At 43.5% G+C, this 23,243-nt stretch overlaps 2 protein-coding genes across 4 annotated transcripts in view; both read left to right on the top strand.

The window, feature by feature from the left end:
• Positions 1-11,404, top strand: part of PLA2G6 (phospholipase A2 group VI) — a 34,360-nt gene extending 22,956 nt beyond the window's left edge. For all 3 annotated transcript variants that reach the window (XM_069967234.1, XM_069967232.1, XM_069967233.1), the window contains 7 exons: positions 4,622-4,772; positions 5,411-5,547; positions 6,510-6,664; positions 6,811-6,978; positions 7,057-7,130; positions 8,722-8,882; positions 9,454-11,404. In XM_069967234.1, coding sequence (XP_069823335.1) covers positions 4,622-4,772; positions 5,411-5,547; positions 6,510-6,664; positions 6,811-6,978; positions 7,057-7,130; positions 8,722-8,866 — 830 coding nt within the window. In that variant the 3' untranslated portion in view covers positions 8,867-8,882; positions 9,454-11,404. The remainder of the gene's footprint in view (positions 1-4,621; positions 4,773-5,410; positions 5,548-6,509; positions 6,665-6,810; positions 6,979-7,056; positions 7,131-8,721; positions 8,883-9,453) is intronic.
• An 8,973-nt stretch (positions 11,405-20,377) lies between these two features.
• Positions 20,378-23,243, top strand: part of BAIAP2L2 (BAR/IMD domain containing adaptor protein 2 like 2) — a 31,507-nt gene continuing 28,641 nt past the window's right edge. Inside the window, exons 1-2 of the mRNA XM_069968896.1 lie at positions 20,378-20,474; positions 22,547-22,622. Coding sequence (XP_069824997.1) covers positions 20,424-20,474; positions 22,547-22,622 — 127 coding nt within the window. The 5' untranslated portion in view covers positions 20,378-20,423. The remainder of the gene's footprint in view (positions 20,475-22,546; positions 22,623-23,243) is intronic.

Below are 23,243 nucleotides of genomic sequence, written 5' to 3'. Positions count from 1 at the left end.
GGAAAGGGTTAACCAAGGTTAACCCTTTCCTAATATACTTACCTGTTGTTTTTTGGCCCCCCAAGGAGATCTCCGGTCCGGTCACGTGATCTTGCAGCTTGTGGCTCGGATCCTCTTCTCCTTCCGGTTCGGTGACGTCACCCAGCCGGCGTCGCTCTCCGTCTCATTAGCAGCAGAGCACTGAACCCTGACTGGCTTGGTAGCGTGCAGCCAATCAGGGCTCAGTGCTCTGCATCCCCACACGCTTCAGAGTGGGGGTCCCCTGAGGCTGCAGTAAATTATCAGGGGTCGTCGGGCTCAGTGCCGGTCACCAGTTACATGGGCCGGCACTGCACTACAGCAGGTGAATGCGGGGTCTGGCGTCAATCATCACTCCGCAGAACCCCCCCCCCCCCCCACCTTGTCAGCGATGCCGACCGAGCCCCGGCAGGGGATGCGGCGGGCGGCATTACTTCATTCATAGCTACCAGACACCCGGCTGCCCGCCGCATCCCCTCCCCCCAGGGACTCAGGGTCGGCATCGGTGGGGAAGTAATGTGTATCGGCTGCTGATCCCCCCCGGCCCCCCTCACTGTGTCCCTGTCAGAGATCGCTCACCCCCACCCCCGGAGCGTGCTGCTGGCCCCGATCTCTGCACTGGTCTCAGGCACCTGTACTCAGCTGACAGGCGCTGTGTGAGTGAGGCAGGAGAGATTTCTTGCTCTGTACACAGCGCCTGTCAGCTGAGTACAGGTGCTTCAGACCAGTGCAGAGATCGGGGCCAGCAGCACGCTCCGGGGGTGGGGGTGAGCGATCTCTGACAGGGACACAGGGAGGGGGGGCCGGGGGGGGGGATCAGCAGCCGATAAACATTACTTCCCCACCGATGCCGACCCTGAGTCCCTGGGGGGAGGGGATGCGGCGGGCAGCCGGGTGTCTGGTAGCTATGAATGAAGTAATGCCGCCCGCCGCATCCCCTGCCGGGACTCGGTCGGCATCGCTGACAAGGTGGGGGGGGGTGCAGAGTGATGATTGACGCCAGACCCCGCATTCACCTGCTGTAGTGCAGTGCCGGCCCATGTAACTGATGACCGGCACTGAGCCCGACGACCCCTGATAATTTACTGCAGCCTCAGGGGACCCCCACTCTGAAGCGTGTGGGGATGCAGAGCACTGAGCCCTGATTGGCTGCACGCTACCAAGCCAGTCAGGGTTCAGTGCTCTGCTGCTAATGAGACGGAGAGCGACGCCGGCGGGTGACGTCACCGAACCGGAAGGAGAAGAGGATCCGAGCCACAAGCTGCAAGATCACGTGACCGGACCGGAGATCTCCTTGGGGGGCCAATAAACAACAGGTAAGTATATTAGGAAAGGGTTAACTTTGGTTAACCCTTTCCTTTGCTAAATTATTGATTTTCCCTGGAATACCCCTTTAAGTAAGATCTTGGAAGGGGGGTGTGATGTAGTTGCTAGAAAAGGGATTACGATTGGTAACATCATTTCCCCCACAGTACCAAAACATAATGTGAACAAGGGCAAAACCTGGTTGTCCCAAAAGGGTTTCTTCCCATGTGGAGGACCCCTGTGTAATATATGCAAATATGCAAAAAAAAACAGTTAATTTCAATACAGACGACCAGAAAAAGAGTTTTTGTATCAAGTCCTTTTTAAACTGTAATACAGACCATGTAATTTATGTCATTTCATGTTCTTTTTGCAGAAAATCATATGTAGGCTGTACCACAAGAAGATTAAAAACCCGCATCGCGGAACATATTTATGATATTAGCCGTAAAAGCGAAAACGTATCAGGTGCAGCAAAGCATTTTATAACTGTGCACAATGGCGATTTGCAATATTTTTCATTTTTTGGTTTGGAAAAAGTTTATAAAGATTGCAGAGGAGGGAACTGGTCACAGAAGGTTCTCAACCGAGAAGCCTTCTGGATATTGAATATGGACACTCGCTTCCCCAAAGGACTCAATTATAAAACAGATTTGATGTACATTTATTAGCTAAATTATGATGTGAAATTAGATTATGAAAATACTTATCTCCGTTTGTTTTTCTTTCTTTAATACAGTTGGTAATGTTTATGTTCATCCACTAGGAGGATCACTTATCCCCACCACCACAGCGTCTGTATACAGGTGTCACAAGCGCGTCTTGATTTGACACATGCGCATTACATTCACCTAGACGCTCAGTCAGAGGAGGGGGTAAGTGGTCAACTTCCTTTTTGTTTTTACTCTTTGATATATATATGAGCTTTTTATGTATTTGGTGCATAAGCTGTGAAAAAGACGGTCACGTTGAAACGCGTTGCTGCACACTCCTTGTGTATTTTTTGGATGTATAGGTGTTCGTGAAATATAAAGGATCATGATTTTACGAGCTTGAGTGCTACGGAAACTTTTTGGATTGATAAAAATAACTTGTCCCCTATCCATATGAGAGGGGACAAGTAAGAGATCACTGGGGGATCCTCTGAACTCTTCCCCCCCTCCCCCCCCCCCCCCCCCCCCCCCGACTCTATTCATTCTCTATGGAGCCACTGTAAAGAGCCAAGTGCTGGTGGCTCCATAGAAAATGAGTAGAACCACGAGTCACATGCCATACCCAGGGCTGTATTCAAAATAAAGGGTCTGGGGGCCAAACTGGAGATCACCGTCAGGTCGTACTCCCCCCACAATCTCTTCTGTCTTCAATCTATCCTGTGGTTAGGGGACAAGTTAGTTTTAAGTTGGAAAACCTCTTTAATTTACAATACAGACAAGTGACTTCTATGTTCGCAGATCCTATGATGTCCTCCAGAGGGCAGCACAGGCCTATCAAATGGAGATACCATGTTAATCCGAAGCGTGCCTTATGTTCATTTAAACATATAGAAATCTGGGGTTGTCTGATGACTCTGAATTCAGAACTAATTCTAACATCTAGCAACTCATTGGGAACCTTGGTCCAGTTTTAAGCAGTTTTGTTATTTCTTGTATACTTCTGTATACTTCATCATAGCAGTTACATCCCTTGTGTTCTTTCCCTGTCTATTTGTTTATAAAGTACAATTTCAACATTTTCTAAAGCTTAATTTCAATATTACATGTCATAGTAGGCTATGGTGTATTGCTAGACATCACTTTGCTGTAGGCTATGACATAACTATGCTGTAGGCTATGACATCACTATGCTGTAGGCTATGACATCACTATGCTGTAGGCTATGACATCATTATGCTATAGGCTATGACATCACTATGCTATAGGCTATGACATCACTATGCTATAGGCTATGACATAACTATGCTGTAGGCTATGACATAACTATGCTGTAGGCTATGACATAACTATGCTGTAGGCTATGACATAACTATGCTGTAGGCTATGACATCACTATGCTGTAGGCTATGACATCACTATGCTGTAGGCTATGACATCACTATGCTGTAGGCTATGACATCACTATGCTATAGGCTATGACATCACTATCCTGAGACCTCTGCACACAAGGTGCCACAGCCCCTATGGCGTTTCTTCTGCACAGTGCCAATCCATTAAAGTCTTCCTAGTTTAATATCAATGTATCCTGTGTGTCCTGCGACTCTCCAGCTGTTGCAAAACTACAATTTCAACCCTGATGGATGAACTTGGCAGTAAGGCAACCTTCACGTGTCAGCCGCAATGAGTCTAGAACATACAAGTGGTGCATGTCTTTTCCTTGTAGTTTGTTCTGCTCCTGGTGTTTGCTGACAAACACTGACGTAAAACAGCAACTAATATACGCAAGTGTGAACGTGGCCTTAGGGACTCAGTATTATATGACGGATATGTGAAGACATAAGGACTTTGCACAAGGGCTGGAGAGATTATTAACTGCAATCTATATGGCTTTACTTTCCCTTAAACGTAGTTACACTTTAAGCGCTTTCTCCCTCTAAAAGATCACCCTTATCGCTTCATTATAGCTGTTGCGTATGTCACGCCTTGTTCTAGAGACGCCCTGAGATTGTGACACCCGTAGTCCTTTGTTATTGCAGGAGATAAGCCGCTGCCCAAGTAACCTGGCAGTAGTGAAGGCAGCCTGACGACAGAGGGTGATGATGCTGTGTAAGCTATTGGCATCTAAAGGCCCTTTTACAAGGGTCGGTTATTAGCCGGGAGGGTTGCAAGAAACGCCCCTTTGGCCGATAATCTCTCTGTGTAAAAATAACAGCGATCAGCATAGGACGGGGAAAACCGCTGTGTAAACAGGACATGTGCAGCCAACAGCAATATATTTAAATGGCCGCACAAATGATACAGTGATCGTTTGTGCGGCCCAGTCGCTTGATCGGGCCTTTCAGAGGCGTTGCAAATGAGCGCAGATCTCGCTGATCGCACTAGCTGGCAGCCGCAGACGGGCGAAGATTGTTAGATCTAAAGGACCTTACATTTTGATTGATCCCAGCAGTTGCGCATACTGTGCCCCTGTGATCACAATGCCTTTTAACTAAATAGAACTGAGGTTCAGCGCCACAGCTTAATGATGTGTAGCACCAAAGGGTTAAAAACATTCTTGTTTTGCAAAAAAAAAAATGTGCCTGGAACGTTTTCTAAAAAAACCTGTGAAAATGTGCATATATAATATATGCCTATATGTTATGCAGGAAAGTCCATGGAATATCTCCGCTGTCTGTACTTCCGCATGAAGAACGAGGTTTTCCGCGGTTCGCGTCCATATGAGTCTGGACCATTGGAGGAGTTTTTAAAAAGGGAATTTGGGGAGGAAACAAAAATGACGGATGTGAAACACCCCAAGTGAGTACAAGCGGGAGGAGAGGGCTCTGTTTTATTTCTCCTTTCCCCATATCACTCTACTCTGATGCAAGTTTAATTCTTGTCTGCCATAATGTTGTGTTTTTTTGGGGAAGTTTTCTGTGTTTCTCAGCTTTTTTGAAAATAGATGTGCTAAAGTGGTGGTCTGCAGTGAGTGTGTGTAAGGGCTGTATTGCCTTCTCGCTTCCCCTCCCATCCCTATCCCTGTTTGATTGACTGTTAGCTCGCACCTGTGCACAAGTACAAGATCACTTCAGGGGCTTCGAAAATGTCTTTACCGCTTAGAAAGCTAAGAAAGCAATCTTGTACATTCTGGAAGCACAGACTGATCAATGAAAGGCCCCATGTGTTTCCTTGGTGTAACAGCATTTAAAGGGGTTATCCAGCGTAACAAAAATATGGCCATATTTACCCCCCTCTCCAGTTCAGGTGCGGTTTGCAATGAAGCTCCATTTACTTTAATGGAACTGAGTTTGAAACCCCACCCAATCTGGAGACAAGAGAGGGGGTAAAGTGGCCATGTTTTTGTAGCACTGGATAACCCCTTTAACAGTGTCAACCGTTTGTACGGTGAATTACACATAAAAGATGCAAATGTTATTTTTGTTCTGTCTTTCCAGAGTAATGGTGACGGGTACAATGTCAGACAGGCACCCTGCAGAACTGCATCTCTTCCGAAACTACGATCCCCCCAATACAGGCCGACCACCCACATTTAAGAGGCTTGCTTCATTCCGTCCAGTAACACTACCAGAAGGTAAGTAATGAATACCACCATGACAGTAGTTAGTATCTGGAAGGTTGTACAAGTCCATGTAGTTCACCTTATTTTTCTGGATTGTCAGTCATTATTCCATGTTCATTAAAGGGGTTACCCTAAGAGTAAAACATACCCTCACATGATTTGTGATGGTATATGATGTATGGGGTCCAGACGCTGGGATCCCTAGTGATTTTGAATGGAGCAGGGTCTATCATGCATGCTGTAGCCTCATTCTCTATGACAGGGATGGGGAACCATTGGCCCTCCAGCTGGTACAAAACTACAATTCCCATCATGCCTGGACAATTGAAGCTTTAGCTTTCCAAGCATGATGGGAATTGTAGTTTTGCAGTAGCTCGATGGCAGAAGGTTTCCCATCCCTGCTCTATGGGAATGACTGAGATACATGGATTGGCTGTCTCTGTAAGTCCCATAGCAAGTGAATTGAGTGACATTGCATATGACCACGGTTCCATTCACCCAGGGGATCAAGGACCTGGTAGGGATCTCAGTGTATCAGTAGGGATCTTGTTCAGATTGAAAGGAGAAAGCGTATAAATGTTTTATCTAGGCATGATCTGAAATATTCCATCGACAGACTGGTAGTCCCTGTAGCTGTTGCTGTAGCCTTATGATGTGTAACTCTTTGCTTACCACTTCTAGGTGAAGAGGCAGAAAGTACAGAGCTGTGGTGTGAAGGTACGAGCAGTGTCTGCAGCCTGTAGTACCATCTAACCCCGCTCAGACACACTCTAGTCGCTGACCGTACTGTAGCATCACTGCTAGCGTGTGACCTGTAGTATCACAGTAGCTCTAGGCCATTCAGATGACTCATTATATTTATCTGCTGTTTAATTCCCATAGAGGAAAATTCAATTAGAAATCTGCTGATGATTTTATTGTATTCTTGTTTGTCTCTTGCCCCTTTTCTTGTGTCATTTTCTCACTGATCACAGAGCAGCTGGTATGGCGCGCTGCCCGCTCCAGCGGTGCCGCTCCCTCCTACTTTCGCCCCATGGGCCGTTTCCTGGATGGTGGGCTGCTATCGAATAATCCCACTTTAGACGCCATGACTGAAATACATGAATACAACACCTGCATGAATCGCCAGGTGAGGAACATTGTCTACCAGAAAGGATCAGTAGGGATCTCCGCACTCAGACCCCCATCAATACAAACTTATGACATGTCAGAATTTTGATGATCTAGATCGGTACTGATCAATATTTATACAATGTATTTTTATGTTCTATACAGGGTAAAGCCGAGCAGGTAAAGAAACTAGGTGTGGTGGTGTCACTAGGAACCGGGAAGCCTCCGCAAATACAAGTAAACTCTGTCGATGTGTTCAGACCATCCAACCCATGGGAGGTGATGAAGACTGTGGTTGGAGCAAGAGAACTGGGCAAAATGGTTATAGACTGTGTATGTATAGACCAGCCTTAATCTAGTATCGTATACATTCAATGTTTGTTCACGCTCTTATGACTTATTTCATCTCAGTGCACAGATTCTGACGGACCTGCTGTCACTAGGGCCCAGGCGTGGTGCGAAATGATAGACGTCCCATATTTCAGGTGAGCTTGCTGTCGAGGGTGGGCAAAGGATTGGCACTTTTTATAAACTAGGGCTATACAGCGATTTTGGTTATGCAATGTTGAGTCTCAGAGAAGTCATCATGAAATCAGAAATACATTGAGCACTCTGTCCGAGAATTGCAGCTTGTTGCACAACTGTGTTAGAGTTGATATTTGGCAGAAAAAGTAAATCTAAATTATAGATGGGTCTCAATATTAGGACTACAGTTAAACTGATGAATAAGCTCCTTTGTTAGCTTATTGGGCCATCCTGAGCCATCAGCTGTTGGCTTCACATCTCCCTGTGTAATAGAGCTGTGGAAAACCTGTGCCAATATAAGAACTGCACTCATTTAGATAGGGGCTCAGGCAACCTAATACCTCCCTTACGTTGTGCAAGTTTACATGGGACTTGTAATCTGCAATCTAGAATCAGGGTGCGATTGTCTGCGGTAGTTGTTTTGTTGCGGTAATAGATAATTGATCATAGGTAATAGCGCTTAGTTCCCTCCTGCTTCCTGTCTGTGCTGTTACACACAGACAGCGCAGGGAGCAGCATGACAGGCTGCCCGAACCATACTGTCCTATGTAATGAGCCAGGTAAGGTTGATAATTGTTTTGTGTAATAGGGCTTTTAGGTTTTAGGTCATGACACAACCATATTATCCCTGAAACAGGGTGTTGCAATGCTACAATCTTCATGCTCCATGTAGCTTTAGGCTGGATTCAAACTTCCCGTAAAATTGTCTAATCGTACAATTTTAGAAACATTTCAAGTGGATGCAGCCATTCACACGATCCGTGCCACGACCCCTACCGTAAAAAATTTGGACCTGTCCTAGTGCGGATCGTGGCATGGATCCCCCCCTTCCCACCATAGTGGCATAGTGTGCGCTCCTGTCATCGCATCTGACAACTACTCACCTACTCCCCCATGCCGGCCAGCTACTTGTTCACCACACGTGGTGTGGACTACGCTGCCTACTTCTCCTGGCACCAGCACGAACCAGCGTAGTTCGTGCCACTTCCGGTGAATGCGTGTAAGCCGGTCGGCACCAGGGGAGTATGTGAGTAGTTGTCAGATGCGATGACAGGAGCGCACATTATTCTCTCCTGTCATCTCTGCTGCCGGGCGGCTTCACTTCCACTAGGCGATCTGTGCTGCGATCCTCCTCCGGTCACCGTGGCCCAGATCATGTGAACGAGGCCTTAGCCTAACTTCCATTTATCTGTGAGTAATGATGCATTCAATTCTCCAATGATGAACACCATTGGCTCATTTGTCATTTGATTTGTCATAAAACACATTTCTGATAACGCTTTAAGGACTAAAGAAAAATTCAGGTTAAAAGCTATATGTTCGATGGCTGTAATATTACCTCTGGTCCTACATATTGTCCAGGCTGGATATGCTTTCTTAAAACCATTGTTAGGCACCACATGATCCTGCTTTGAAATATATATATATATATATATATATATATTTATTTATATATATATATATTTATATATATATATATTTATATATATATATATATATATATATATATATATATATATATATATTTATTTATTTTTATCCTAAATGTAGGCTGAGCCCACAGCTCCAGACAGACGTCATGCTGGATGAGGTCAGTGATGCTGTCTTAGTGAACATGCTGTGGGACACCCAGATCTACATCTACCAGCAGAGGGAGGAACTACAGAGACTGGCAAAACTTTTATTGGCGCCCTGAGGACTGAGTTCTTACAGTAAGTTCTGTAAATTGAGGCTTATAGCTGTAAAAGTCCACTAGGCTGTATCCTTCTATAGCTCTTAGCTGTGTATATAAGTAGTATGCCTCTGTGGTCATAGATACATAGACCTAATTCTGCTGACAAGTATGTGAGGATTAAAGGGGGTATCATCCCAAGATTAAAGTAATCCCAGCCACATGATAGGGGATAATTACCTGATTAGTGGGAGTCCAACCACTGCCCCTCCAAGTGATCACGAGCACTGGCACCCCCTGTTTAAATGGAGCATCAGTTGAGCATGCACAGTACTACTCCACTCTGGAACTGATAGAGATAGCTTAATATAGAGCTTTGCTATCTTCAGCAGTCCTATAGCTATTAAAGGTCCATGCTTGACCCCCACTCCATTCACATTGGGGAGTGACAAAGGATCCATGTTCTCACAATCTGGATAGGAGGCAAGTTTTTAATCTTTGGATGAGCCCTTTAAAGTGTCAGCTATGTCCTGGTATCCCCTCTGCAGAATACATTGTTTCCAGCAATAACCTGCAACCTTATGTGTGACTATGGAGCTTATGTTTTTCAGGTATCTGCAGTGAAATTGTGATAATGAAGAATATAATTTGCTGTGAGATCATTGAGAACATGGAAGAAGCCTCACACCCCGTACAGGCCTTGTCTAACATTTCTGCTATTCCGTGCAGTTATTCAGTGTGTTCACCTACAACTTATATACTTCTATTATATTCTGCCCAAAATCCAAGAGTCTTACAGGAAGGAACATTACAGTTCACATATCAGTATAGTAATGGGCCTTTAGCATAGACATGTCCGAGGTCTCTGTCCTCCAGGTTATATTGCTGCTACACCCCCTAGTCACTGACATTTGGGCTTTATAGCCTTTGTTTCTATGTATTTTTTATAACTTTAGTGATGGACGACTTTTCTTGGTTTTTGGATGGTTGCAGATACCTATAATATCTGGTTACCTTGTAAGATAGCACAAAAAAAGAGGTATCTCACACCAGAGACACTGACTGGATAGCAGTCGGATATCCTTCAATGTCTGATAAATGGGAATTCGACCTCTGGCACTAATGATGAAGAGGATGAAGCAGTCGGCAATGTGCCCCCTCCATCAGCTTCCATGATGGATTTGGCAAATGTATGATGATCCATATTTCATGCATCCCATTGATTTGGGTGAATGACTTGAATCAGTCCAACAAGTCTGCAGGTTTAGTAAATATTGTAGAGTAGCACAGCCAACAGAACAAGGGAGAGAAGATGAAAAAGAATTAAAGACAGCGTGGACACAATGTCAGGCTGTAGACGCAATGGTCACTGGTTGTGGCTTCGTATTGAGATTCTGGTTAATAATACAGAAATGTATTTTATGAACACAAAACAATATGCAAATTGCTGAAAGCGTCACTGTCCCTTTAAAAAAATTTGTCACATATAAAAATAAAAGTTTTACTCAATCAGGGTCTGGATGTTCAGAGTGCTTTACTCCCCTGTACATATTGGTGAGTCGAAGTCTAAGGGCCCTATTCCACCGGACGATTATCGTTAAATTGTTCGAATCTAAACGATAATCGTTTGTTTGAATAGCAGTTAACGAGAAATCGTTGATCGTTTAATAAGACCTGAACCTATTTTTATCGTTGCTCGTTTGCAAATCGTTCGCATTGAATAAGACGTCGTCCGGTCGTTCGCAGTAGTGACGAACACAATTGCGACGACAAGACGACTGCAAGAATGATCATAAGTAACGATTATCTTTCCATGTACATGGGTGAACGATTTCAGGTCTTTCGTAATAGCGGTCGTTTGGATCATTTATCGTTAACATTTATGCGAACGATAATCGTCCCGTGGAATAGGGCCCTAAGGGTCCATTTACACTGAAAGATTATCTAACCAAAGATCTGAAGCCAAAGCCAGAAACAGACTATAAATCAGGTCATAAAGGAAAGCCTGAGATTTCTCCTCTTTTGAAATCCATTTCTGGCTTTGGCTTCAAATTTTGGCAGATAATCTTTCTGTGTAAATGAACCATTAGTGAGTCGAAGAGTGAAGCCAAATGCTTCTCTCAGTGGGAGTCTGAACACCCAGACCCCACCCTGACCAAGAAAAAAATATGATCCATGTGACCTCAAAAGTTTGTTAAATTGACAAAGACACGTTATATTGCTATTTACAAAGATAGTATTACTCAAGGAATTGCATAGAGAGTATTCAGAAAAGGCACAGTCCAGATTGTCATAAAGCAGAGACATTTTACTTTCGGTATTACAGTCCCAATTCTATGCTATTCGTGGGTCAGAATTTTTACAACCATCTGATTTAGCCAGAATACAAATCCTCCCTGAGGTTGCATTATACATCAGACTACAAGCTGCTATTCACAGCAGCCTGTAGTCTGTCACTGATCCCCATGTTACAAGCCATTGCAGAACAGTCTACACAGATAACACTATGCATCTGAGTGTATTTTCCAGGAATACAGCTACTGCCAAAGGTCTGCACTCCTCATACTAATCCATAAGTGCTAGTGTAGGGGATGTCACCTTATACTTGAACTACAGCTAGTCTGTCATTTATGTCTGTGTGTGAATGGCACCACATACTCTAGAACTGGATTATTACTGCTCTTTTTTTCAACGTGCACTAAAATGTTTTGAAGAATTTGCTTTGAATTTGTTATAAACCCGTATAGCGGTGACTAATGTAATAAAATAGAACGGTAATCTATACACGAGTGTTCCTTTCTTATCATTCACATCCTCCTATTTGTGTCTGCAACAAACAATACTTGGAACCAATTGCACCAACAGCTTTTAAAGTGTCACTGTCCTTAAAATTTTTTTTGCAGAAATCAATAGTACAGGCGATATTAAGAAACTTTGTAATTGGGTTTATTAGCCGAAAAATGCATTTTTATAATGAAAAAGCAGTTTGAAGCTCTCCCCCTGTCTTCATGGTTTTCTATGGACAGGGGAGGGGTGGAGGGAGATGAGGCACCAAAACAGGACAAAAAAAGAGTTAATTTACAGCTACATCACCGGGCTATCTCCTCTGAAGTCAGCACTGTCCTCTCTGACCTCTGAATACCGACTTTCACACAGGTCCCGCTGTGTAATCCTTTGTTCTCTGCTGCCGACTAATCTCCCTCCTCCCCCATCCCCTCTCCATAGGTTACACAGGGCTCGACTGATGTAAAAGAGTCTAGATTTCCTGATAATGAGCAGTGAGTATGAGAGCAGAGGGGGGGACCTGAGGAAAGGCTTCTTGAATACAGATAATGGCATATTTGCCTAATAAACCCAATGACAAAGTTTCTTAAAATCACCTAGACTATTGATTTGTGGAAGAAAAAAAGATAAAAAACCGACAGTGACTCTTTAACCTCTTAAGGACGCATGGCGTGCCGGGTGCCGCTTGTAGCCCGGGACCGCGGGTATTAGCGGGCGTGGTCCGATCGCCGTGCCCGCTAATACAGTAATCAGATGCAGCTGTCAAAGATGACAGCTGCATCCGATTACCGGACGCAGCACTTCTCTGGTGTCTAGTGGCGGAGATCGCTCCTCCAGGACGTTGTCCCGGAGGAGTGATCTCCGTGACTGGTGCCGGCCGGGGTCACCGCCAAAATGGCGCTGATCCCGGCTTGGCACTCGGATGCTTTCGGGTACAGCAGCCGAAAGCATCCGAGTGCCGATCTCATTGATCTTTGCTGTATAACTATACAGCAAAGATATCAATGAGAGATCAGTGTGTATATAGTAGAAGTCCCCCAGGGGGGCTTCTAGTATAAGTGTAAAAAAAAAAAAAATAATTTTTATTATTATTAATAAAAAAAAAACCCTCCCCTAATAAAAGTCAGAATCACCCCCCTTTTCCCATGTTTTTAATAAAAGTAAATAAATAAACATGTTTGGTATCGCCGTGTGCGTAATTGCCCGAACTATTAATCACATTCCCGATCTCGCACAGTAAATGGCGTAAGCGCAAAAATTGCGCATTTTTAGTCACATCAAATCCAGAAAAAATTTAATAAAAAGCGACCAAAAAGTCGTATATGCGCAATCAAGGTAACGATAGAAAGTAAACATCATGGTGCAAAAAATGACACCTGACACAGCCCCATAGACCAAAGGATAAAAGCGTTATAAGCCTGGGAATAGAGCGATTTTAAGGAACGTATGTTTGTTAACAATGGTTTAAATTTTTTACAGGCCATCAGATACAATAAAAGTTATACATGTTATATATCGTTTTAATCATAACGACTTGAGGAACATGCATAACAAGACAGTTTTACCCCAGGACGAATGGCGTACAAACAAATACCCCCCCAATAAAAGAAATGCGTTTTTTTGTTAAATTTTTACCACACTTTGAATTTTTTCCTGGTTTCGCACTGTACTTCATGCAAAAATTCAGCCTGTAATTGCAAAGTACAATTAGTGACGCAAAAAATAAGGGCTCATGTGGGTTTCTAGGTGGAAAAATGCAACTGCTAAGGCCTTTTAAACACAAGGAGGAAAAAACGAAAACACAAAAACTAAAAGTGGCTCCATCCTTAAGGGGTTAAATAGGTTTTCATGGATTAGAAAACACCCCATACAAATATCTGCACCTTTTTACTGGGTTTTGGGCCCACTCCTGGTTTTGGCAAAGAACACTGACCAGAGTATGAGTGAGCCGGCCTTCTAGTAACCAACAGCTCAATAACAGCACTGAGTGCACTAAAATCATATTGTCACTACTCTGAAGGGTTAATATAACAATAGCAGGCAAGCTTTTAAAATTCTTCAGAAAGTACACAAAAAATGTGAGTATACCCCTCCAAGTCCAGCACCGATGCCCCAGTCAAACCCAGTCTCTCTGTTTACTCGCCCTAATGATACACTCCCCCTGCTTTACTGGTGACAATCCTAACCCACTGCAGCCAATCACTGAATGACTGGAGTGATCTCTAATGCCCAATTACTTCTTCAAGTGACGTACAGCTAGATTTGCCACCATTGAGAAATCTATATTATTAAAACTTTTTAAAAATCAATATGAAAGTCAAACAAACATGTATCAGAGGTTCAGAAATTACCCAAAGAGTACAATAGAAAAAATATTAGCATAGTACATACAAGCTCTGGGACCCATTGGATGACTATTTTCTCCTGTTGGCCACTAGGTAAAAAAAAAAAAAAAATCCAGAAAATCAGCCCAAAATTAATGTTAGACACAGAGGGTCCCACATGTGCCCCCCAAAATGTATAAAACCGAATTGCACAGATTATGAACTTACAACATGTTTCTCTACTAAACTCATAGATTGTTCATCAGGGAATAATTTTGGTGTAAAAACAAATGAACACATGCAGGTAATGCACAGACATGAGGACAGATATGTCGGTGTTCCTGCTCAGGTTGGTGTTGTACAAAACTACTCTATGAATTCTTCATTGTACCAGAGAGTGCTTGAGGATAATGAGAGACCATCTGTCAGGAGACTGAAGCTCATATAACAGTAGATGTTGCACTTTGAGAGTGACCCTAAATACTGTATTTCAGTAAATCCACAAAGGGATGAATGGAAAAAATGGAGGATGGAGCAGTCAGAGCCCAGATCAACCTCCCTTTGATGTTGTGGGGGGGTGAAATGTACTGTACTTTCTGCAACAAGCTCCTCAAATATGGGTGAAAAAATGGAGGCGTGGGAACGTGTGTTTTTGTACACAAGAACATTACTTGTTCACTTTTAAGTCTTGTGCACATAAATACTTTTAAGTCTTGTGCACATAAATACATTATCTTACCTTTATTGATTTAAAGTGTCCCTATCATTATAACTTTCAAAGCCTAAATCAACAGTAGATGTGATAGAAAGCAAGTTTGCAATTTACGTTCATTATTATTTTATTTTTTATGTTATACTTACTTGTATTCAGGTCCAGTCTCCTGAAGGAGACTAAACACATGAAGTCCCTGGACAGTACAGAGTGTCGCTCTCAATGTGTTCATCAGTTAAATGATTGATGCCTTCTCTGTGAGTGCAGATGACCGGGACTTCCTGAGTTTAGCCTCTCTTTTTTTAACCAGCACAAGACTAAAAAGCTTCCTTCAGGAGACTGGACCTGGATTTCTGGTAAGTATACCTTTGTTTTAAAGAATGATAAAAAAAATTATGAATGTAAATTTCAAACTTGCTATATATATATATATATATATATACATATATATATATATATATATATATATATACTAGAAAATGTACCCGGTGCTGCACGTGTATAAAGCGTCAGTGTGTTAATTAGATTTGTTCTAAGGTGCCCAGGAGGCAAAGCTAAAGGTATTGTTTCATCTAAGTTAATCAATGGAATTAGTGTATACCTGTAGTGCATAGTTGGAGGGGTTCTGTATACCCACAATGTATAGTTTTTAGGGGTCTCGCATATCTGTAGTGCATAGTTGGGGGGGCTGTATACCTATAGTGTATAGTTGGGGGGGTCCTGTATACCTGTAGTGTGTAGTTGGGGGGGGCTGTATACCTGTAGTGTATAGTTGAGGGAGGTCCTGTATACCTGCAGTGTACAGTTGGTGAAGGTCCTGTATACCTGTACTGTATAGTTCGGGGGTCCTGTATACCTGTAGTATATAGTTGGTGCTGTATACCTGTAATGTATAGTTGGTGGAGGTCTTGTATACCTGTAGTTTATAGTTTAAGGGTCCTGGATACCTGTAGTGTATAATTGGTGGAGGTCTTGTATACCTGTAGTATATAGCTCGGGGGTCCTGTATACCTGTAGTGCATAGTTTGAGGGTCCTGTATAACTGTAGTATATAGTTGGTGGAGTTCCTGTATACCTGTAGTATATAGCTTTGGGGTCCTGTATACCTGTAGTACAGAGTTGGTGAAGGTGCTGTATACCTGTAGTATAGAGTTGGTGTAGGTCCTGTATACCTGTAGTGTAAAGTTTTGAGGTCCTGTATACCTGTAGTGTATAGTTTGGGGTCCTATATACCTGTAGTATATAGTTGGTGGAGTTCCTGTATACCTGTAGTGTATAGTTTTGGGGTCCTGTATACCTGTAGTGTATAGTTTGGGGTCCTGTATACCTGTAGTATATAGTTGGTGGAGGTCCTGTATACCTAAAGTATATAGTTGGTGGAGGTCCTGAATACCTGTAGTTTATAGTTTTGGGGTCCTGTATACCTGTAGTATATAGCTGGTGGAGGTCTTGTGCACTTGTAGTGTATAGTTTTGGGGTCCTGTATACCTGTATACCTGCAGGGTCGTATTTACCATTAGGCACCCATGGTCTGGTGCGTAGGGTAGCACCTTGCAGAGGGGCAGTACGCTCCCGTTCAGACTTGCCAGAAAATCTTTGGTCAGGTCTTGTATAGCGGTGTTATCCAGTCACAGTATAGCGGTATTGGTCAGGTCTGGTATGGCAGTGTTATTCAGTCACAGTTTGTCGGTATTGGTCATGTCTGGTATGGAGGTGTTATCCAGTCACAGTATGGCGGTATTGGTCAGGTCTGGTATGGCAGTGTTATTCAGTCACAGTGTGTCGGTATTGGTAATGTCTGGTATGGCAGTGTTATCCAGTCACAGTATGGTGTATTGGTCAGGTCTGGTGTGGCGGTGTTCTCCAGTCACAGTGTGGTGGTATTGGTCAGGTCTGGTGTAGTGGTGTTATCCAGTCACAGCATGGCGGTATTGGTCAGGTGTGGTATGGCAGTGTTATCCAGTCACAGTATGGCGGTATTGGTCAGGTCTGGTATGGCAGTGTTATCCAGTCACAGTATGGCGGTATTGGTCAGGTGTGGTATGACAGTGTTATCCAGTTACAGTATGGCGGTATTGGTCAGGTCTGGTATAGCAGTTTTTTCCAGTCATAGTATGGTGGTATTGGTCAGGTCTGGTATGGCAGTGTTATCCCGTCACAGTATGGTGGTATTGGTCAGGTCTGGTATAGTGGTGTTATCCAGTTACAGTATGGCGGTATTGGTCAGGTCTGATATGATGGTGTTATTCAGTCACAGTATGGCGGTATTGGTCAGGTCTGGTGTGTCGGTTTTACCCAGTCACAGTTTGGTGGTATTCGTCAGGTCTGGTATGGCAGTGTTATCCAGTCACAGTATAGCGGTATTGGTCAGGTGTGGTATGGCAGTGTTATCCAGTCACAGTATATGGCAGTATTGATTAGGTCTGGTATGGCAGTGTTATCCAGTCACAGTATGGTAATATTGGTCAGGTCTGGTGTGGTGGTGTTATCCCGTCACAGTATGGCGGTATTGGTCAGGTCTGGTATAGCGGTGTTATCCAGTCACAGTATGGCGGTATTGGTCAGGTGTGGTATGGCAGTGTTATCCAGTCACAGTATATGGCAGTATTGATTAGGTCTGGTATGGCAGTGTTATCCAGTCACAGTATGGTGATATTGGTCAGGTCTGGTGTGGTGGTGTTATCCTGTCACAGTATGGCGGTATTGGTCAGGTCTGGTATAGCGGTGTTATCCAGTCACAGTATGGTGGTATTGGTCAGGTGTGGTATGGCAGTGTTATCCAGTCACAGTATATGGCAGTATTGATTAGGTCTGGTATGGCAGTGTTATCCAGTCACAGTATGGTGATATTGGTCAGGTCTGGTGTGGTGGTGTTATCCCGTCACAGTATGGCGGTATTGGTCAGGTCTGGTATAGCGGTGTTATCCAGTCACAGTATGGCGGTATTGGTCAGGTGTGGTATGGCAGTGTTATCCAGTCACAGTATATGGCAGTATTGATTAGGTCTGGTATGGCAGTGTTATCCAGTCACAGTATGGTGGTATTGGTCAGGTCTGGTGTGGCAGTGTTACCCAGTCACAGTTTGGTATACCTGTAGTGCCCTGTATATACATGTACTGTATAGATGGAGTAGGGGGTCCTGTATACATGTAATGTATAGTTGGAGTAGGAGGTCCTGTATATACATGTACTGTATAGATGGAGTAGGGGGTCCTGTATATACATGTACTGTATAGATGGAGTAGGGGGTTCTGTATATACATGTACTGTATAGATGGAGTAGGGGGTCCTGTATATACATGTACTGTATAGATGGAGTAGGAGGTCCTGTATATACATGTACTGTATAGATGGAGTAGGGGGCCCTGTATATACATGTACTGTATAGATGGAGTAGGGGGCCCTGTATATACATGTACTGTATAGATGGAGTAGGGGGTCCTGTATATACATGTACTGTATAGATGGAGTAGGGGGTCCTGTATATACATGTACTGTATAGATGGAGTAGGGGGCCCTGTATATACATGTACTGTATAGATGGAGTAGGGGGTCCTGTATATACATGTACTGTATAGATGGAGTAGGGGGCCCTGTATATACATGTACTGTATAGATGGAGTAGGGGGCCCTGTATATACATGTACTGTATAGATGGAGTAGGGGGTCCTGTATACATGTACTGTATAGATGGAGTAGGGGGTCTACCAGTTATTACTGTGGATGTTGTGAGGCAGCTTCCCTAGCAACCATTGCTCCCTGTGAAAATGAAAGCAGTAATCCTATTGGTTGCTAAGGCTCCTACTGCCGTGTCTGCTGCAGCTAATTATATCACCTGTGTTTGCAGTGAGATTTTCCCATTCATCTCTATGGGGCGCCGCTCTTCCCCCTCCCTCTCCTCTCCTGTACATCTGGCGGGGACGGGACCTTCGCTAAAACCTTCCCGGGCACCCAATGTATCTGTGTGCCAAATTTGGGGTCAAACGGTTCAGGCGTTTGGAAGTCTATTTGGGACAGACAGACAGACAGACTTTGATTTTTATTATATAGATAGTGGTGCTTTGGTTTAAGAGTAACTTGGATTAAGAGTGTTTTGCAAGAAGAGCTCACAGTTTTTCAAAATTTTGACTTGGTTTAAGAGCATTGCTTTGGTTTAAGAGCTCCCTGTACTGGGTGGGAGGGCGAGTGGGGGATGGCGTCATCTGCATAGCGGGGTCTACAGCCCTGTACTCTGACCCAGGAAGTCTCCCTCACCTTCCAAATCATAGCAGATCCACTTAAGGCTGGGGCCTGTATCAGGGGACAGGACTGTGGAGGTAGTCTCTCCATAGCTGTAACCACTCTCTTCCTGGAAAAAGACTGCTGCTATACTGTGCTCACAACTGCCCTGCTCATTCCTTCACGCTCCCTGCAGTCTCTGTCAGTCCTTGTGTTTTCCACCTTCTCCATTCCTGCTTTAATGTGCCTGCACTCACACTCTGCCATTCACACTGCTTCTATAATGTGCCTGCACTTACACTCAGCTATACACATTGCTGCTATAATGTGCCTGCACTCACACTGCTCTATACATAAACTAATGTCACTGTCCTCCTGCACAGCTCTGTGATTCTCACTTCCTGATCATGATTCATCTATCATCGAAGGCCTATTGTACAGTAATGTCAATATGTGATAAGGGGTTTACCCCTTTCATTTTGCAACCAATTTAGTTTTTACTCCTATGGGGGCTTGTTTTTTGCAGGACAAGTTGTACTTTTGAATGGCACCTTAACCTTTACCATATAATGTATTATGGCACCAATGTGGTGTTTTTGGTGAAGTAGAATCCTGTGGCATGAAATTTCAGGCTTATGGGGTTAGGGGAGCGTGTCTGGCCTCACTGTGAGTTTAGTAGGGGGCCCAGGGAGGGAAAAGATGGGCTTAACACTATGCTGGCACAGGACATCTTGTCACGTGCACAGTCAGTAATGCAGTGAGTGATTTTGTCTCTGCTGAAATTAAAGGGGTTGTCCAGCGCTACAAAAACACGGCCACTTGCTTCCAGAGAAAACACGACTTATTTCTCCAGTTCAGGTGTGGAAACCCCACCCAAACTGGAGACAAGAGCGGTGCTGTCTCTGGAAGAAAGTGGACATGTTTTTGTAACGCTGGATAACCCCTTTAAGAAAGTGCCCACTCTAGATCAGGGGTCCATTGGGGGCTTCACCTTTCAACCTTGGCCAGAATAGAACATGTGCAACATTTTGAGCTGGGTTGTAGTGAGGTAGCACAGGAACATGACGTGTACAGAGAGGACTGCCAGACTCTTACACATCATGGCCACGCCCATATGACTCTTTTCAGGTCATATAGCACACAACAATACCAAACTTATTGTTAATCATACACATATTTATTTATTATATCATACATGGACAATCTATACATCATGTATAATAATGGTTCTCAGACTTAATAACATGTTCCCTTTAAGGGACTTTATATGTTATAAGTAGAGATGGAGAGTAGAGCTCACCTACAGAGGGAGGAACAGACTCTGTGTCTGTGTGGACTGTTCCTGATAATCTAGTGGTGCGCTCCTTCCCAGAGCACTTATTAAACTCTCGGGTGTTCTATTACCTGCATGATCAGGTATCATTGTACCTGGTGAATTATTAAACCATCCTCCCTTCCCTCTCCCTATGGTCAACGTTCAAACTCCGCTGGCAGAGATACCTTTCTTCTTCTGCTTCTCCTTGCTGGCTCCAGGAGGGTAGCCATGGCTCAAGAAATGGAGGCCATCTATTCCGCCACTATTACATCATACAAGGTGAGATCACCTCCTTATAACATTACCTTATAGATACAGAGAAAGAATTCTATTCTGCTTATATCTCACATTTAACAGGAGAAGGAAATTCTATGAATCTACCTAAACTTTCTTATAGTTCTACTATAAGAATTTATCAGTACTATATTAGTTATACTTAGTTAAGTACTATACTTTAGTTAATTAGTTAACTAAAGTTTTGAATTTTTTTTTATTATATATATATATATATTTGATACCCATCATCTTAACAGACTTTTGATCATAGTGACATAGTGGATGTTATAATGCAGAGACCCTCACCAGGGGAGAAGACCTCAGTTGAGCGTTTCTTCCCCTTAATTTTGATGGTTAGCGGGGGTCTCATTACCTGATCAAATCTTCGGACATGTCCCTCTAACCTGTTAATTGTTTGTTAAATATTAGTTACCCTTCAAAGACAGGCATGACCTGATAATGGATGGGGAGAAATTCTTTGACACATGAAGCCAATATTTTCTGCTTCATAGACTTTGGATTAGAAATGGATTCTTTATAAGCTAAAGGTTATCCATGTTCCCCCACAGCCTGGGTCCGCCAATAATAAGTATATGGAATTTAGTTGATGAATATATAGGGTTTAATTGTGAATCTTTTAAGCAGCTCATGTCTTATGATAAAAAAGGTGATGAAAGGAAGAACTTTATTACTTTTCCTGCACATTATGATTACACATAGTGTGGCGGATTTACTAAGGTGCTTCCATCAGAAAAGTGTCAGTTTTGTGTCCATTTTCCTTGCCAGTTTACTGTTCCGTCTTATTTACTAACGCCATGCGACACAAAAGCGCCGGAAACCGGACACACACGTCATTTTGTGTTTTAAAACTGAAAAGTGGGCGTGTCTTTTAAAAACCGCCATAACCGACATGTTTACTAAACAAACCGTCATTTTTTGATGGGTTTTTCCATTCTAAAAATCAGCTACTTCTAGTGTGGCAGGAAGGCCGGGTTTTACTTTTGTCTTGGGGAAAACCCGACAAAGTTACTAAGCAATAAAACCAAATAGAACAAAACCGGACAATCTCAGTAAATAAGGCCCAGTATTTTTTTTACTTTTTTGTGTTTCGAACCCACTTCTGGTTTTGTCAAAAATACTGGCTACAATAGTATGTGTGACCAATGACAGGTAAAGGCGGTAACATGGATTATCTTGCTGGCTCCTGTCTAGGGGTGGGATATATAAGGCAGCAAGTGAAATGTCTGTTCTTGAAGTTGATGTGTTGGAAGCCGGAGTATCTTCCAAACAGTAGGTCTTGTGCAGTGTTCCTTCAAGAGTTAGTACTAAAAGTTAATTCTGGGTATAATAGAAAGGTGTGAGAACACACAGGGCAGGGCATTGTATGTATAGGACTGAAAGCTTCTACAATGGGCACCAGAACCTGACTATAGAGCAACAGAAGAAGGCAGCCTGTTCTGATGGATGTTTTCTATCCTGTGGATGATTGATGTCTGTGTGTCACCTGGGGAAGAGATGGCATTGCGATGCACTATGGGAAGAAGACAAGCTATGTTCTGCTGAAAAACCTTGGATCCTAGCATGACATGGACTTTACTATGATGTGTATCACCTACTTAGACATCGTACAGATCAAGACCTTCTCTTAATGGTAGCAGGATCCCCTATTGGCAGCGGTCTCTTCCAGCAGGATGATTCCCGCCGGCCACACTGCCAAATGGTTCAGCATTGGGTTGAGGAAAGCAACAAAGTTTTTCAGTATTGCTAGGTAGGAGGAGGATGAAAACAATGACGTCCACTTACCCCCCCTGGCTCCAGCACTGGGGCCCGCACCACGCTGCTTCGGTCCCCGGTCTCCAGCTGCTTCCTGGTCTGAGATGGAACTTCTCAAGACCACAGTACAGTACACTTTCCGAGGTCTTGCAGAGTCCAGGCCTGTACAGGGCAGAGCTGTTCTGGAGAGTCCTGTGTGCTATGACGGATTGATATAAGTTTTAAGTACAGTATAGACATAAAGAACCTATATGCTACAATACACATAAGAATTGTTAATCAAGTCATTTTTTTATTTGCAGAAAATTTTAGGTCAGTTCAACCCGGCTCTGGAAAACCTTGTATACCTCGGAAATAACTACCTACGGGCATTAAATGGTAAGTGTGTCTACCATTGTCTTATTGTGGCATATATTAGGTATCTGATATTCCTGAAGCGTAACCAGAGAAAACATCCACCTGACGTTCCCTCTGAGCATTGGGTCATTTCCAAGGTTGTACATAGAGACTGTAGATTATAGTCTAGGGGTCCGGCTCACCTTGTATTGGATGGATGGATAAGTTGGCAGTGACTTCACTCTGCACTATATGAATACAGTCTAGATACACAATGTACATATTATTGGGGGGAATCAGGGTACATAGTTATCTGCGGAACAGAGGTTAGGGGTCCAAAAGGGGGCACTGTATGACTTGTACTGTTGTTGGTAACACTTTGTGGCTGGTACTATTATTGGGAGCACTGTGTGTCTGGCACTGATATTAAGTTATTGTTATTTCCCTTGTCCTTATCTGTCATTGGAGAACAACTAAAATGATGGTGATCCCTGATCTGTCACATGACAAACACTAACAGCGCCTGACAGACCCCATTGACTACAGTGGGTTCCATCAAAGAGTCCATCAGTTGTTGTTGGTATATGTGATGGAGACTCATAATGGAAGGCTGATGTAGACCTTAAGACCTTAAAACCTGCAATTCACTTTAAGTTGGGCTTG

Source organism: Dendropsophus ebraccatus, chromosome 4, assembly GCF_027789765.1.
Source record: "Dendropsophus ebraccatus isolate aDenEbr1 chromosome 4, aDenEbr1.pat, whole genome shotgun sequence".
NCBI classification, from domain to species: Eukaryota; Metazoa; Chordata; class Amphibia; order Anura; family Hylidae; genus Dendropsophus; species Dendropsophus ebraccatus.
The sequence above is the reverse complement of the archived record's forward strand: the minus strand, read 5'-3'. Positions and strand labels throughout refer to the sequence as shown.